General features: G+C 38.8%; 1 protein-coding gene across 5 annotated transcripts in view; it reads left to right on the forward strand.

Moving 5' to 3' along the window:
* LOC130920906 (voltage-dependent T-type calcium channel subunit alpha-1I-like) overlaps window positions 1–18,792 on the forward strand; it is a 150,677-nt gene that overhangs the window by 37,837 nt on the left and 94,048 nt on the right. For 2 of the 5 annotated variants that reach the window (XM_057844438.1, XM_057844440.1), the window contains 4 exons: window positions 2,495–2,592; window positions 13,019–13,178; window positions 13,601–13,943; window positions 14,350–14,442. In XM_057844438.1, the coding sequence (XP_057700421.1) occupies window positions 2,495–2,592; window positions 13,019–13,178; window positions 13,601–13,943; window positions 14,350–14,442 (694 nt within the window). Of the gene's footprint in view, window positions 1–2,494; window positions 2,700–12,214; window positions 12,237–12,498; window positions 12,540–13,018; window positions 13,179–13,600; window positions 13,944–14,349; window positions 14,443–18,792 lie in introns of those variants that run through there. The other 3 variants (XM_057844441.1, XM_057844442.1, XM_057844443.1) reach the window with 3 other exon arrangements.

Raw genomic sequence — 18,792 nt, forward strand, 5'->3', positions numbered from 1 at the left:
TTGCCGTTCTATGATCATGCCAGCCTGTTCAATCATGTGGCGTCTTTAAAGCACCGTAAAAAATGAAATGTTTGACATAGAGCGCTGCCCTCAACATGACTTTAAAGCATGGATTGAAACCTCTTTCCCAGTTTTTAATTGGCACCGATTGACCACGGAAAATTGGACATATGATCCTTTCATTTCATAATAGTAACTATGAAGGAACTACTGTATTAACTATTCAAACTAGGAGCTATTTTCTCCACTAGAGGGCACTCATGCTTTTTGGACAAATAATGCTTCATTCCTGTCTTTTTTTTCTCTCTCGGCAGAATTCAATGATTTTTTTTGTTTGTTTGTTTGTTTTTCTTTGGCTTAATGTGGTTATGTGTTAGGTTACTATCCAGTATCACAACAACAGTATGACAAGTTCATATAGATGAGTTTGTGCTGAGAGAAAAAAAAAAAACATTCTTTGAAAAAAAAAAAAAAAAAATCAAACAGAAATAAGACGTTACAATATTACTCATTGAGTATTCTTTTCACTGGATACTTTTTGTGGTACATTTTTTGGATGACTATGCTTACCTTGACTTGAGTAATATTATTTTGAAGCAATACTACTCTTATTCGTGTAAAAGTTTTGGCTACTCTACCCACCTCTGATTGTGAGTGATGGAAGGTGAAGACCAGCGGCTTGCCTGGCTGTGCATTTGGAATGAAATGCATAAAACAATCTAATGGTATACTGGCGAGTAGGGTGGCCAGTAAGGTGGCCAACAAATTTATAAGGGGGGCCTTGGCCACCCCGGCTACCCCATGGTTGCGCCATTTTTTGGCTGCCATCTGTCTCATGCCGAAACACCCCAAAATATTTGTGGAGCAAAATACTGTACATTTGCTTAAAGCCATTATCTTCAATGGCTGGAAAACTGTATATAAGGCTAGAGATAACAGTTTTTATTCAAAATAAAAATGTTCTCCTTCAAACATTTCCATTCTTAGCAATTACAGCATTGCACGCTTTTTAGTTTTTTCTAGCTGGTAATTTGTTGACATAATCTGGAGAAATTTCACCCCACACGTAACCCATCCAATCAATCATATTGGCTTGTTGGGAACCTCTTGCTTACTATATAACAAACTGCTCCTAAGTCAGCTCAACAAGGCTGAGATCTGGTGATTATTGTTTAATTTTTTTTTTATTTTTTTTTTTTTTCTAAACTTGTCAACTTCTTGACTATACTGTATTTTCTATTCATTTTGCAACTCATTTGATAAATAAACTATGACATTTCATGCAAAACACAAAATTGTCTGTGTGACCCAAACTTTTAAACAGCCGTGTATATCTCCATCTCTATTCCACTTTAACCATCTCTCCAGAAATTGAACTCTGTAGCCCTCTTTGGGGTCTATGTTCATGCCCAACACAGATTCAGCCCGATGCGCTATGCAACTGTGTTAAGATGCGTTTTTTTTGTTGTTGTTGTTTTTTTTTTTCTTGGTTGGTTGTTTTTTCTGCACTAACACATGCAAGTCGGTGCATTCAAAATTGGCCAGTTCTTGCTATTGTGGGTGTGATCTCAATGGATCCCATTTTCTGCCAGTCAAAGATGCTCCTCTCATTCTCTTAAATTGTTGCACTTATATCTGATCTGCAAATTTGAGGAATTGGAATATGTCTGCGGATCTCATGTATCTATCCCAACACCAATCACGTTTACCCTCTGCACCCCTATAGATACATGCATGTGGAATGGTTTAAAAACTATAATAATGATAATGGTTTTAATTAATTGAATTCTGCAAAAATTTAGAGTGATCGCTGCTCAAATTTCATATGTAACATCCACATGTCTGTGGTTCATTTGAAAGTGGCCAGTTCGTGCCATTGTGGGTGTGATCTCAATAGATCCCATTTGCTGCCAGAGACACACCTCTCATCTTTAATTGTTGCACTTATATCTCATCTGCAAATTTGAGAGATTGGAATATGTCTGCGGATATAATGTATCTATCCCAACACCAAATCACGTTTACCCTCTGCACCCTTATGGATACATGCATGTGGAATGGTTTAAAAACTATAATAATGATAATGTTTTTAATTAATTAAATTCTGCAATAATTTAGAGTGATCATTGCTCAAACTTCATATGTAATATCCACATGTCTGTGGAGTTTTGAATTTATCTCCCTTTGCTCTGTTTGAATTCAATTTGAATTGAATTGTTAGACCACCTTTGCACCTATTTAGACTTGCATTGAAGTGTACCCTAAGTTTAGACCAACTTGCCAATTGATCTATCAATCTCTCTGTCTCAGTCTATCTGTCTTTCTGTCCATCTCTTTCTTTCTCAGCATACACTCTGTAGATGTAGTATATACTTTACTTTTACTGCACCCACAGTATTTTGCATATTTCTGCACGCTTGCAGAGTAATTTTCTTACAAAGCAACAAAAAAATTGCATAAAAAATGATGGTGGGCATGTGTGCATTTCTTTCAGCATGGTGGAATACTCGCTGGACCTGCAGAACATCAACTTCACGGCAATCAGAACCGTGCGAGTGCTGCGACCGCTCAAAGCCATCAACAGAGTGCCAAGTGAGTTGGATTTCAACATTGCAAATTGTTGTTTCAGCACCAAAGAGGGAGACACACAAGGCCATTCAGTTGTCTGCAAGCTAAGTTCTCAACTCCATCTGAATCAGGTGAAAGAGCAATTTTCTTTTAGCACCACTTACACCCAAGGTAAATCGTATACAAATAAAGGTGGAAACGATGAAATAACTGCAAGGAAGTTTAGGTGACACAATTTTTATCCAATTTTTTTGACATTATATACAATTTCAAGTTTGGATCCCAGCCAGTTTCATTGAACACCATTTTTATCCATTTTTTGACATTACATACAATTTCAAGTTTGGATCCTAGCCAGTTTCCTTGATGCTTTTGTTACTAGTTCAGCTTGAACTATTAAAATTTTGGACCAGATTTTCCATGGAATTTCCTAATTTTGATTTTCCTCGACATTTTAATTCTTTAATAAGTTTTTTTTTTTTTTTTTTTTTTTTTTTAGATTTACTGTTTTTTGGACCTTATTTTCTTCAATTTTTGTCTCACTTGGGTTAGATTCGTTCATTTATTTTCTGTACCGCTTCTCGTCACGAGGGTCACGGGGTTGCTGGAGCCCATGGCTAGGAGGGAGGGTATACCCTGAACTGGTTGCCATGTATATTGTTGGGAAGTAGGAGGAAACCGGAGCACCCAGAGAATCATACGCAGGCAAAAGGAGAACATGCAAATTGCACACAGGACTGCTGAAGCCTGGAATTGAACCCTTGATGTCAGAATTAAACAGGCGGACGTTCTAATCACTCAGGATTGCATTAAATTGTCCTTTAAAAAAATCCCTTTATATTCATTTAAAACCATATATATGAAAATGTATTTTGTTCCCCCACTAGATCGTTTTTAGACCTGATGTTTTCTTCACTTTTTTCTTTACATTTTCATTCCAGCTTTCTATCTATCTATCTATCTATCTATCTATCTATCTATCTATCTATCTATCTATCTATCTATCTATCTATCTATCTATCTATCTATCTATCTATCTATCTATCTATCTATCTATCTATCTATCTATCTATCTATCTATCTATCTATCTATCCATCCATCCATCCATCCATCCATCCATCCATCCATCCATCCATCCATCCATCCATCCATCCATCCATCCATCCATCCATCCATCCATCCATCCATCCATCCATCCATCCATCTATCCATCTATCTATCTAATCTATCTATATATATTAGGGCTGTCAAACGATTAAAATTTTTAATTGAGTTAATTACAGCTTAAAAATTAATTAATCGTAATTAATCGCAATTAATCACAATTCAAACCATCTATAAAATATGCCATATTTTTCTGTAAATTATATATATATATTCTGTAAAATAAATTGTTGGAATGGAAAGATAAGACACAAGATGGATATATACATTCAACATACGGTACATAAGGACTGTAGTGGACATTTCACTCTACTGTCATTTAAATCTGTCTATGCTGTCCTCACTCTGAAGTGTCTACTTTTTCCAAAGCTAGACAGCTAGTGAACGACGCCTTAATAATCAGACGTCTTCCTTTTTCATCTGATTTATTAATAAAATGGTCTCAAACCATTGTCCACTTTAGACCGTCGTAAAACTACAAAAAAAAGTACTCAAGCATTGCATTAGCAACAACGTTAGCTTAGCACGTTATACAGGTTCACTAAACATAAACAAAAAGCGTCTCATACAAAAAATATAACATTTCGCTTACTAACATAATATGTACATTCTTTACAACAACCATACTTACGGACAAATCTTGTCCAAGGATCATATAAGCACAACATTACAACATAGGCGTCAGCCCGAGACGTTGTGCAGCCATATTGAACTGGCAAGAAAACAATAAACCATGTCGCAAAGCGACCACATGAGTTCACTGTTAGACAGCACAAAAAGCCTTGCTGTAAAACTTACCAAAAGGCAGAATACTGTCTGAGCGGGACATGTGCGTGAATTGCGTCAAATATTTTAACGTGATTAATTTAACGCGATGATTTTGACAGCCCTAATATATGTATATATATATATATAAATATATATATATATATATACAGTGCCTTGCAAAAGTATTCGGCCCCCTTGAACCTTGCAACCTTTCGCCACATTTCAGGCTTCAAACATAAAGATATAAAATTTTATTTTTTTGTCAAGAATCAACAACAAGTGGGACACAATCGTGAAGTGGAACAAAATTTATTGGATAATTTAAACTTTTTTAACAAATAAAAAACTGAAAAGTGGGGCGTGCAATATTATTCGACCCCCTTGCGTTAATACTTTGTAGCGCCACCTTTTGCTCCAATTACAGCTGCAAGTCGCTTGAGGTATGTTTCTATCAGTTTTGCACATCGAGAGACTGACATTCTTGCCCGTTCTTCCTTGCAAAACAGCTCGAGCTCAGTGAGGTTGGATGGAGAGTGTTTGTGAACAGCAGTCTTCAGCTCTTTCCACAGATTCTCGATTGGATTCAGGTCTGGACTTTGACTTGGCCATTCTAACACCTGGATACGTTTATTTTTCAACCATTCCATTGTAGATTTGGCTTTATGTTTTGGATCATTGTCCTGTTGGAAGATAAATCTCCGTCCCAGTCTCAGGTCTTGTGCAGATACCAATAGGTTTTCTTCCAGAATGTTCCTGTATTTGGCTGCATCCATCTTCCCGTCAATTTTAACCATCTTCCCTGTCCCTGCTGAAGAAAAGCAGGCCCAAACCATGATGCTGCCACCACCATGTTTGACAGTGGGGATGGTGTGTTCCGGGTGATGAGCTGTGTTGCTTTTACGCCAAACATATCGTTTTGCATTGTGGCCAAAAAGTTCAATTTTGGTTTCATCTGACCAGAGCACCTTCTTCCACATGTTTGGTGTGTCTCCCAGGTGGCTTGTGGCAAACTTTAAACGAGACTTTTTATGGATATCCTTGAGAAATGGCTTTCTTCTTGCCACTCTTCCATAAAGGCCAGATTTGTGCAGTGTACGACTGATTGTTGTCCTATGGACAGACTCTCCCACCTCAGCTGTAGATCTCTGCAGTTCATCCAGAGTGATCATGGGCCTCTTGGCTGCATCTCTGATCAGTTTTCCCCTTGTTTGAGAAGAAATTTTGGAAGGACGGCCGGGTCTTGGTAGATTTGCAGTGGTCTGATGCTCCTTCCATTTCAGTATGATGGCTTGCACAGTGCTCCTTGAGATGTTTAAAGCTTGGGAAATCTTTTTGTATCCAAATCCGGCTTTAAACTTCTCCACAACAGTATCTCGGACCTGCCTGGTGTGTTCCTTGGTTTTCATAATGCTCTCTGCACCTTAAACAGAACCCTGAGACTATCACAGAGCAGGTGCATTTATACGGAGACTTGATTACACATAGGTGGATTCTATTTATCATCATCGGTCATTTAGGACAACATTGGATCATTCAGAGATCCTCACTGAACTTCTGGAGTGAGTTTGCTGCACTGAAAGTAAAGGGGCCGAATAATATTGCACGCCCCACTTTTCAGTTTTTTATTTGTTAAAAAAGTTTAAATTATCCAATAAATGTTGTTCCACTTCACGATTGTGTCCCACTTGTTGTTGATTCTTGACAAAAAAATTAAATTTCATATCTTTATGTTTGAAGCCTGAAATGTGGCGAAAGGTTGCAAGATTCAAGGGGGCCGACTTAAATTTTTAAAATGATAATGATGACATATTCAATAGTATTTAGTTTTCATTCATTTTTAATTAATATTGTAACACTTGCTTGGCGGCGAAAAATTAGACACGGAAGTCGTGGTATTTTTCTCCCTTTTTACTCTGCTTACCGCCAACAACTCCGCCCCCAAAGAAAAAGAGGCAGCGATATAGACCCCAATCACCAACGTCACACAATGATCTTAATTGTGGTTGTCAGCCCAAAATCTTCTAAATATATATTAAATGCATCTTACCAGATATAATGACTACTACATAGTCTGTGGTGATCGTTTGGTGCCCAGATTTCTTGTCGAATTACAGCAGTCCATCTCGCTCTCATCTTCGGGTCTCTCAGAATACGGTAGAACTTCAAGTCGCTCCGTCTATCTTCTCTGTTACAGCAACCAACCGCCACACACGCCTTCACCATTTTGATTATTAATTTTAACGAGCAGAAAAACACGCCGTATAGGAGGCATGTACGTAGCGGTAATGTGTAAACATGACGAGCTGACACACAATATGGCGGCTCCAGTCAGGGGGGCGGAGTTGTGACGTCATGTGATTGGGGTCTATACACAGGCGGCAATCTTGTCCATCAATTGGATGACGCGCTGGCACACCGGGTGCACCAATAAGAACCTCGCGTTGATGTGTCAATCACGGTGCCGCCGCCAGACCCCGGTGACGCTACAATATTCTGACAGAAGAGCCAACGACGTCATGCATTAAGAGAGACAATAGCTAATTAATATGCTAACTCGCCACCCTGTGGTCTGGGGTGTGAATTGCAACCTGTCAAAATGACGGACGGACTTCAGTTTTTTCCGTCACCGTTTAAAAAAGAACGGTCAACGACGGAAGATATCCGGTTAACGCGACCCCTGATATATATATATATATATACACATATACATATATATATATACACATATACATATATATATACACATATACATATATATGCAGTGGGGAGAACAAGTATTTGATACACTGCCAATGGGTTTTCCCTTTGTGAGTGTATCAAATACTTGTTCTCCCCCACTGTATATATACACATATACATACACATATACATGTACGTATATATATATATATATATATATATATATATATATATATATATATATATATATATATATATATATATATATATATATATATATATATATATATACGTACATATATATATGGCAGAAAACACAGACAAGACTGAAAAAGCAGTTTCTGCTCTTGCACTCCTCTTTAAAAGAAACTGCTGTATTTTAAGCCAAAACAACTGTTGTGTTTGATAGAACAATCTATTTGCTGCCATAGCAGATTCATGACACATTAAGCCCCCAAACTATTTTTAATTTGCCGTTTTACCCTGAAAACCCGTTTACAGACATCGCGCAACCGCTTTTGTTTCAATCCAGCCGTAAAACCAAGGTAATTAATTATATTTATTATTCAAAATGTCTAAAAAAAAAAAAAAACGACTTTAAAAAAACAATTCACTCACGTGTTTTAAACTTTTAAACAAATGACTTCACAATGAAAAAAATGGTGTCTGTAAAAAAGTCACGGCTATTTACCTCATAACTATAGCTTATTTGCATTTTTTGTTGTTGTTTCTGTCGCATTTTTCCAATATGTTAGATGATGACTAATCGATCCAAACAAAGAAAAATTTAAAAAGGTAAATATATGAAAAAGAAAATCTCGACCACTTCTTGACGTCTGCGATTTCTGCATCGCGACCCTTGATATATTACCATGTTTCACCCATAAAATCCTCCAAAAATCCAGCTGTGGCCATTCACAGTCTTGACACTCGGTGATACATGCTACATGGGGGATGGCGTGGCTCAGTGGTAGAGTAGTTGTTCGATTCTCTGCCCTGATGAACTCGCCTAAGTATCCTTGAGCAAGATACTGAACCCCTCCTGGTGCTGCATCACCAGTAGGTAGATGGCAATGTAGTGTAAAGCGCCTTGAGCACCTTGAAAGGTGGAAAAGCACTATACAAGTATAACACCATTTACCATTACATGGAGATTATGGATCAAAGCAAGGTCAGTACGCAATAATATCTTGTTAAAGTCATGGCGTCTATAATTCTGCTCTCGCGTGCTCTCACCTCCTGATAGCGTTCTGCTGGTTATTATTATTTTTTTTTTAAATGCCCTCCTGTTCAAAATTTTTCTTCCTCCAGAAAATTGAGATTTTAAGCTTTCCAATGATGTATCACACGTACATATCGGACAATTTTGAAAGTTGGCTAAATAGGGGGTCTCAGAGCGGAACTTCAAGTCACCCGAGTGTTTTCCGCCATATACCAGATTTTTTTTCCAAATATCCCATTCTTTTGAAAGTGAATTTTAAATACAATTTTGCTTTTGTAATATCAGTTCCTTGTATTAATTTGTTTCAACTGAATATTCTGTTGCTGGACTTCCAAATGGTTGTCATAACCTGTTGTACATGACACAGTAACTCAACATACACTAGTAGACCCTTCAATCGTTATCGCACTGTAGTGTGTCAATGATGATGATTTTGTGTCGAAAAACGTTTAACACCTAATTTGTTGCTCGTTGTTCTTAATTATTCCGCCACCGTGTCAAGCTAAGCAAACCCGTGTTTGCCTGAATCGACATCCAGCGATTCCTCAGAGGCAAACATGCCTCAGGTTGTGCATACAAATTAGAGCCGATATTGACAAGTTGTTGTCTCGGTGCATCTCACAGTGAAACCGAGTTGGGCAGAACTCTAATGTGCATCAATCGTTTCTATCATTTGGGAGTAAAGATGATAGAATTTAATGGCATGTTAATGCACACGGTAAATATCCACCTCTTCATATAAAAAGAATTATTGGAAAATTCATTTTTGGCAATCTTTTTCACTTATTACTAGAGTTGTCCAGTATTATCGGTTAGCTGATAATATTTGCTGACCAAAACAATTTTAAAATATTATGAGATATTATTGACATTGGCATTTCACTTTGGACCAATATGCAGGTTGGGTTTAGGGTTCAGGGTTTGTTTGAGTAAAACTGATGTTTGCACTATTTTGAGTTGAATAACAAATATAGTGGCGCAATAATGACACTTTTTCCATCATTTCAGTTGAAGTTGATGTCTTTATTTTTCCACAGAATGTTTATTTGGAAAACCTTGAAGTTGTTACATATCATTATTAAAGCATCCAGTGGGGCATCAGAATGTAGTTAGCCATAATATGTTATGTCCGCAACCTCATATATTGGTATCGGTTTGATATCGGCATCGGATTTTAGGAGTTGGATAATATCGAGACATCGGTTATCGGTTAAAAAGTCATTATCGGGCATCTGTACAATTTAGCAAGAAACTTGATAAGTGTGGCTAATTGGTTATCATGACAAAAAAAATCTCGAGCTTGTTTCCCTCGGTGCGTAGGTGCGGCAGAACGGGTTTTGTTATTTCGGTACATGCGTGCAGGTAAGCATTTGAAAGACGACATTTTGCACATACCAGGACGAGAACAACAGCGACCCTATTGGCAGCCTATGACCAGTCAGCTCAACATTCCCTTTAAATGTGTTCCACTTGTTGCACAGAGCTTATTCATGACATATGAAACAAGGCATTGGGTTGCTTGAGTCTGATGTTAGATTTGATTTTCATCAAATGAGCATCTAGACCCCACACACATCCAATGACTAAAAATCAAATATTTTTGAAATGTGTTTGAATGACACCAAGAACAATTTCCATTGTGTCCTTAATTGTTGGCATCAAACCAGAACAGTAGACTTCCTGTGGTTTTTCTGCATTTTTTTCTTTTTGTGCTTCTACTCATGATGGACTTGCCTACCAAATATTATGTCGCTAAGTGAAATAGCTTCAGGGACTGAAATTCCAATTCAAAGTGTGTGTGACGTTCATCTAATCCACTCCAAATCTTCTCATCATTCCAAACTCATCTGGAGGGTTTTCATCAGCCTGACGGTGACACTCAAAGCTTCCAATCAGATTGCTTTTATTCTTCATGCTTCTCAACAAGCAGATTGCTTTTATTCTTCATGCCTCTCACTCAGTCACTATCAGACAGAGGTGAGCTTTAGCAGGATGTACTGGCACTGGGATTATTATCGCCGTTTCTGATTAATGTGCCTGAAACTGTTTTAAAATGACAGTTTGGCAAAAATTGAAAATCATTAAAAGGACAGCAAGAGATGGAGCATAAAACCTTGCCTTCTTGGCCAGGTCTTCAATAGCAATGTGTTATTCACATATAGTGTTCTGTATATAGACTATGCTAGTATATACAGTACACTGTACACTATACAGTTATCTGAGGACAAGAGCTAGAGAACTACAGAAAATGTGTTTATTGACTAGTCACCCTTTGTTTAGTGGTCGTAAACAAACATATTGCCAAAATATTGGCATGTTTTTTTTTAACAATTTAAGGGGAGTAAGGGGGTAGTCTACATCTCAATGTGAATTTGCTCTACAGGTAAAAATTTGACAAAAACTGAACAAGTAAAATCTCTTAAAGGAGAAAAAGTATCAAGAAAAAAAAAAAAAAAACATGTCCAAACATGTCAATTTTAAGAAAGTCTGACCTAAAACTTCAAATGTCTATGTCAATTTTTTTTTTCTATATTTGGATAATATGGACTAGATTCTGATTGGAATTTTTTAAACATAAATTTTCCTTCCTTGACACATTCACCTTTGGTACTGGTTCCCCATGAGATTTTCACTTGGAGACCTGATTTCTCTCAAAATGTTCACTTTTGGACTTGATGTAATTAGCAACATTAGCACGTTAGCTGAGGTTTTTAAAACATAATGGTGCACTCCGCTGCCAAAACCTGCTCTTTATGTGTTGGCTAAATAAAGAAGCAATCGTTGCATTTATTCTGGGCGATTTAGCACAGATCTCATCTCAGAGATAATTTAATCTCAGCACTTTTTCTTGGATAGGAGCACATAGGGGCAGGTGTGGCAAGACCAATAGAGGCCCGAGCGTAACCGTAAATATTGGACAATATAGGATTAAGAATAATGTGCGCTCACTCAGCCAGTCGTCTAATGGGGTTGCTAATGGGAACTGGCCGACACTAGTTCCCAGCGGCTGAGGTTTACATGCAATTGGAACTGTTCAGTACATTACCCATAATACCCCATGTGAGAAGGGTATTACATCAGGTTTGGTTTGCTTTGCTTTGTTTGATTCATCCAATTCAGCTCATAAATATAAAACAGGGGTTTGTAATACCTTTAATCTTATTTTATGGTAGGGTGTAAAAAAATGCTTAGTCATTGCATTCATTGCAAATTACCTAATTTTATATAGGCATTAAAAACTGTGTTTGTATGTTCTCTTTTTGCCCACGTGGCATTTCTCTATGTAAACTGTTTTCTCCCCCAAAACGTGGGTCAGTTGAACACTAAAATATCTTAAATTATGAATTTCAGTGTGAGAGGTTGTTTGTCTACGTGCACTGTGCCTTCTGCTGGAAAAACTCACAGCACTCTCGCAACCCCTGTGAAAGTTAAGCACTATGAATATGAATAAATTTTAATGAAACTATTTGATTATAGTGTATTATATATATTTTAAACAATTTGAATGTGAAAATGATTATTTCTTGGCTACTTTAACAAGTGTGTGAGTGCATAAATTTTATTACGCATCTTATATTCAAATAAAACTTTCACAAGGTGCCGAGCTCACCCATGTTTCAATCATAAATTACTCAATATTTTATTGAACCTTCCACCATCTATTCTTGTCTAAAAGCTCTTTCATCATTTGGTCCCTAGTGGTCACTATGTGCCCATTAGCTCCGATTAGTCAGCTAAATGCTAAATTTATCCATAGTGCACGAGGAAGCTGCTTTAGTTTCCCTGGAGGATCTTGGAAGCAAAGTAATAGACCTTGGGATCACAATTAGTGAGGTGATTAGAGATTGATCAGATAATTATGATAATACCAGACTCTTGATGGAAATGCAAACCAATAGATTCATTCATATATTGCCATTTTATGTTGCCAACATGCTGTGATGATAAAATCAAATGTATCACAAATGAGGATAAGAAATTTGTCTAGAATTTGTGATTTGAACGTAGTTGCAATTGAACAAAACCTCTTTCAGGGGTCGAATTTAAGATAACAGACTTCCTGTATCTTTTTAGAAATGTCTTCACAGACCTTTTTTGTGCATCTACTCATAGACTTGTGAATTGGATTTCATATCAGTAAGTAAAACTGGCTATGGGATATTAATTTTCTAGTACAATTTTAATTTTTCACCAGGGTGAACACTGCTCATTAAACTTACCTCTAAGACAAAAGAGGTTGCTTTGAACAAAAAAGGCAGATCTTCTGTGTTTATCCTTACATTGGGTCTTGTGAATTTTTGAAAAATGCTTACACAATTTCCAATTACTAGGTTAAAATGGCTTTAGATTGCTGTGTTTTCCAAAGACTTGGGAGGACCTTCTAGTCAACACTGCAAAAAAAAAAAAAAAAAAATTACAGTGTTACCCATTTGTCTAATTTGTGCTTCAAATCTAGTCACAATTGGAGTAATTCTTTCGGCCATATTGATTTGGGAATGAGCCAGATTTGGTTGCTTCATAATTACATTTGTCTTGTGTCTTTTTGGAAGTGGCATCCTGAGACTATTTTTTTGACTGTTGGAGACTGATAGGCGTGTGTGTGTTATTTCACGTAGGCATGCGCATCCTGGTCAACCTACTGCTGGACACGCTGCCCATGCTGGGTAACGTGCTGCTGCTTTGCTTCTTTGTCTTCTTCATCTTCGGTATCATTGGCGTGCAATTGTGGGCAGGGCTGCTGAGGAACCGCTGCTACCCAGAGGAGAATTTTACTCGGTGAGTGTTTTTGCGTGCGAGCGGCTGGGTCCCAACAGGAGGTGGGTTCATATCGTTGAAAGAAACTAATCATTCCACGAGATGGTCAAAGCATTGCCATGGCAACCAATTTGAAGTGAGCGCAATCATGTGATGCTCTGACCCATTCCATGTATGAAATCATGCACACATACCCCCCCCCGACACACACACACACCCATGCACACACCACTACTGGATGCAAGTTATCTATGGGAAATTTTAGAACAATAGTAATTCAAATTTTGCCTTTTAGTGTCATAAATGAGATTAATATTTGAGATTTTTGGTAGAAAATTGACTTGATGAGGATTAGTGTTTGCCAGAGCCCGGGGAAAATAATCAGGCTGATATTCATAAGGTTGCCTTCATGGTGGTGACTGTGTCTGCCCACATTCCTTCAGAATGACGGGCATCCAGCTTCCCCGTCCATACTACATGGCGGACGAGGACGACGAGCGTCCGTTCATCTGTTCTCTCCCGGTGGACAACGGCATTATGTCATGCCAAGATGTACCAGCACGGCGTGAGGGAGGTCGCACCTGCTGCCTGGACAAGGATGACATCCTCTACCGCCGCTCGCTGGGCCTCAGCGTAGAGCCCCCACCCAACGGCAGTGTCGGGGCATCAGGCCTTTGCGTCAATTGGAACCAATACTATACCAGGTGTCACACTGGATTCAGTAACCCGCACAAGGGGGCCATAAACTTTGACAACATTGCCTACGCCTGGATCGTCATCTTCCAGGTACCACCTTGCTTATTGGTGATTGCTGTGTTCATTCATTCAGTCAGGTTCCATACCACAGACCTCTCGAGGTTCACAGGGGTCCTGGACCCTATCCCAGCTCACTATGGGCAGGAGGTAGGGTACACCCTTAACTGGTTGATAGCCAATTGCAGTGAACATATAGACAAACCTTTCACACTCACTATCTCACCTATGGAGAATTTAGAGTTTAAACCGCCTATCATGCATGTTTTGGGATGTGGGAAGAAGCCCGAGGAAACCCAAACAGGCATGGGGAGAGCATGCAAGCACCATACAGAGAGACCGAAGCCCGGGATTGAACCCTCGATGTGATACAGTAACTCTAAAGCACTTCTAACCACTTTCCACCGTCTCGCCTTGTGGTGTACATGTGTATGTGCAGGTGATCACGCTGGAGGGCTGGGTGGAGATCATGTACTACGTGATGGATGCGCATTCCTTCTATAACTTCCTCTACTTCATCCTGCTCATCATTGTGAGTTCAAACCACAACAACCACCTCCACTCAGTTTTGTTTCTGTTTTGATGTCAGTCCATTCATACTGTGACATAGGAATTTTTTTTTAACTCTACACACAGCAACAGATTTGAAATGTACATATGATGAATAAACCTTTTCAATCTAAATCAGGTGAACTGTTTAGGAGTTACAACAGTCTGAATATAAAGTAATGCTTACAACTTTTTAAGCAGCCAAAAGTATGGGGATAAATTAAAAATCAAAGTTTCACTTTTTAATACATGGTGCACATTTCCTTGACAATCAGATAAAGCCTCGAGCCTGAAACACATTATCAGATGCTGGATTTCATCCCCTGGTGATGCCCTGGCAGGCCTTGACTTCGACTGTCTTTATTTCGTTTCGTTTGTTCTATGAGCATTTCCTTTCAGCAAGTTACAGTGGTATGAAAAAGTTTTTCATAAAAGGTTTTCATATTTTAATTAGAATAGCATGCAAACAATGACAGAAGGGGGGAAAATAAGTAAGTGAACCCTCTGCCTAAGGAGACCTATAGAGCAATTGAAACCAATTTTTACCAAACAATTTTAGTCAGGTGTGTGCCCAAGCACTGATGAGTTGTTTAAAGCTGCCCTGTCCACTATAAAACGTACACCTGGTAAGAATTGTCTTGATAAGAAGCATTGTCTGATGTGCATTATGGCTCGGTCAAACGAGCTTTCTGAAGATCTGAGAACAAGGATTGTTAATTTGTATAATACTGGGAAAGGATAAAAAAACATCTCTTAAAGTCTGGATTTACATCAATCAAAAGTCAGAGAAGTTGTCTTCAAATGGAGAGAGTTTGGCACTGTTGCTTCTCTCCCAACAAGTGGCCGTCCAATAAAGATGACACCAAGAGTTCAGCGCAGAATACTCAGAGAGGTAAAAAAGAACCCTAGAGTGTCTGCTAAAGACTTACAGAAATCACTAGCACTGTCCAATATCTCTGTGCACACATCAATTATATGTAAAACTATGGCCAAGAATAGTGTTCATAGAGGACTTCACGGAGGATGCCACTGCTGTCTAAGAGGACATTGTTGAACGTTTAATGCTGGCAAAATGGCACTTTGACACTCGACAGAAGTTGTGGCAAATTTTTGTGGACTGATGAAACCAAAGTTGAATTGCTTGGGAGTAACACACAACGTCATGTGTGGAGAAAAAATGGAACAGTTCACCAACATCAACACCTCATCCCTACCGTGGAGCATGGTGGAGGGAGCATCCTGATTTGGAGCTGTTTTGCTTTCTCAGGGCCTGGACAACTTGCAATCATTAACTGAAAATGAATTCAAAGATTTATCAAGATGTTTTGCAGGAAAACCAATGTTGTCTGTTAGACAGTTGAAGCTAAAAAGAGGATAGATGCTGCAACAAGACATTGATCCAAAACACAGAAGTAAATCAACTTCAGAATGGTTTCAGAAGAACAAAATACACGTTCTGGAGTGGCCAAGTCAAAGTCCAAACTTGAACCCCATTGAGATGGTGTGGCAAAACATAAAGACAGTGATTCATGCCAGACATCCCAGGAATCTGACTGAACTACCTCAGTGTTTTAGGGAAGGATGGGATTAGTCCTGATCGATGTGCCAGACTGCTCTGCAGCTACAGGAAGCGTCTGGTTAAAGTTATTGCTGCCAAGAGGGGGATGGGGTGGGGGGTGCAAAATAATAAATGTGATGGTTCACTCACTTATTTTTCCCCCTTCTGTCATTGTTTGCATGTTATCCACATTAAAATATGAAAACCTATAAATGTTTGGGTGGTTTTAGTTTTAGAAGACAGTTTATTCATCTGTGTGATTTTGATCAAGATCAGATCACATTTGATGGTGATTTTATCCAGAAATGTGAGAAATTCCATAAGGTTGAGATACTTTTTCATACCACTGTAAATGCATGATCAGTCAGATTCAGTTCAGGAATTGACAAAGTCACTTTTGTTTGGTGCCCCTTACAGTAATTCTTCCCTACAGTAACTCTTACATGTTTCTCTGAATTCTCTTACTCGATCAACAACAAAAACTCAAGTGACCCCAACAGTGCTGCCCTATTTAGTTCTTTAACACTTACACACACAAACACGTCATTGCCAAATCCACTATGGATTCTCTCCAATCACCTCACTATTATGGTAGTATATAAATGCATAGGTTATATTGCTCCTTTGGTAGCCTCCCGATGAGTAGGGAGGAGCAGGAAAAAGTTGGAAGCCTGGAAATTGAAAGGTTTACAGGTTTTTGGGAATGCTGGGAAAACATGATGAAATGGCCTGAAAAATGTAACGAGTGTGGCAAGGGAGAGATGAAAGGTAGGATGCAGAAAAGAGATGATGAAGACAAGTGATGATAGATAAATAAAAAGGGGGGGATGGATGAAGGGAGAAGGACCCGTGGGTTTCGCTCATGTCTTTAATTTCGAAGCAGATATGTGAAATAAAAAATGACATATCCTACAGGACGTCCTGCCCACTAATCACTTTGATTCACGAATCAATCACTTTCATTAATGTCCTGTATACACCACTTACTTCACTATTAACTCAAAACAAACGAGCTAGTGTTCATAGTGCAACTGTGGGAATAGTTTGTAAGCCCTCATCCGATTAGGATGCAAAAAGCAATTAAAAAGCTCAGCAGGCATTTGGTCTCTAGGCAAATATAAAGAGTGCAGTGTGGTCAGGTCAGTTAGTGTAATCACACCTGAAAAGACTGAGTGAATAAAATTATCAGGACATCTAATGCAAATCGAAAGTGAAGGTTAATGGGCTACAAATACAGTGGGGCAAATAAGTATTTAGTCAACCACTAATTGTGCAAGTTATCCCACTTGAAAATATTAGAGAAACCTGTAATAGTCAACATGGTCTCTCAACCATGAGAGACAGAATGTGGAAAAAAAACAGAAAATCACATTGTTTAATTTTTTAAAAATTTATTTGGAAATCATGGTGGAAAATAAGTATTTGGTCAATACCAAAAGTTCATCTCAATACTTTGTTATGTACCCTTTGTTGGCAATAATGGACGCCAAACGTTTTATGTAACTCTTCACAAGCTTTTCACACATTGTTGCTGGTATTTTGGCCCATTCCTCCATGCAGATTCTCCTCTAGAGCAGTGATGTTTTGGGGCTGTCATTGGGCAACACGGACTTTCAACTCTCTCCACAGATTTTCTATGGGGTTGAGATCTGGAGACTGACTAGGCCACTCCAGGACCTTGAAATGCTTCTTACGAAGCCACTCCTTTATTGCCCAGGCTTTGTGTTTGGGATCATTGTCATGCTGAAAGACCCAGCCACGTCTCATCTTCAATGCCCTTGCTGATGGAAGGAGATTTTCACGCAAAATGTCTTGCTACATGGCCCCATTCATTCTTTCCTTTACACGGATCAGTCATCCTGGTCCCTTTGCAGAAATACAGCCCCAAAACATGATGTTTACACCCCCATGCTTCACAGTGGGTATGGTGTTCTTTGGATGCAATTCAGTATTCTTTCTCCTCCAAACACGAGAACCTGTGTTTCTACCCAAAAGTTCTATTTTGGTTTCATCTGACCATAACACATTCTCCCTGTCCTCTTCTGCATCATCCAAATGCTCTCTAGCGAACTGCAAACGGGCCTGCACGTGTACTGGCTTCAGCAGGGGGACACGTCTGGCAGTGCAGGATTTGAGTCCCTGGCGGCGCATTGTGTTACTGATAGTAGCCTTTGTTACTGTGGCCCCAGCTCTCTGTAGGTCATTCACTAGGTCCCCCCGTGTGGTTCTGGGATTTTTGCTCACCGTTCTTGTTATCATTTTGACGCCACGGGGTGAAATCTTGCATGGAGCCCCAGATCGAGGGAGATTATCAATGGTCTTGTATGTCTTCCATTTTCTAATAATTGCTCCCACAGTTGATTTCTTTACACCAAGCGTTTTACCTATTGCAGATTTAGTCTTCCCAGCCTGGTGCAGGTCTACAATTTTGTCTCTGGTGTCCTTCGACAGCTCTTTGGTCTTGGCCATAGTGGAGTTTGACTGACTGAGGTTCTGGACAGGTGTTTTTTATAGCAATAATGAGTTAAAACAGGTGCTATTAATACACGTAATGAGTGGAGGCTCGTTAGACCTCGTTGTTTTTTTTCTGTAGTTTTTCATAACTATTGTAAATACTCATACTCACATTTGATGTCATTATTATCATAAAATATTACAAATACAGTCAGATTTCCATGGCAACAATGTTCTAAAAGTTAATCAGAATGAAAAATTAGTTATTCGTGTCACAAGCAAGTTGCAAGTCATTTGGTCCAAGTTTCAAGCAAGTCCCTC

The sequence above is a fragment of the Corythoichthys intestinalis genome, chromosome 8, assembly GCF_030265065.1.
Source record: "Corythoichthys intestinalis isolate RoL2023-P3 chromosome 8, ASM3026506v1, whole genome shotgun sequence".
Lineage (NCBI taxonomy): Eukaryota > Metazoa > Chordata > Actinopteri > Syngnathiformes > Syngnathidae > Corythoichthys > Corythoichthys intestinalis.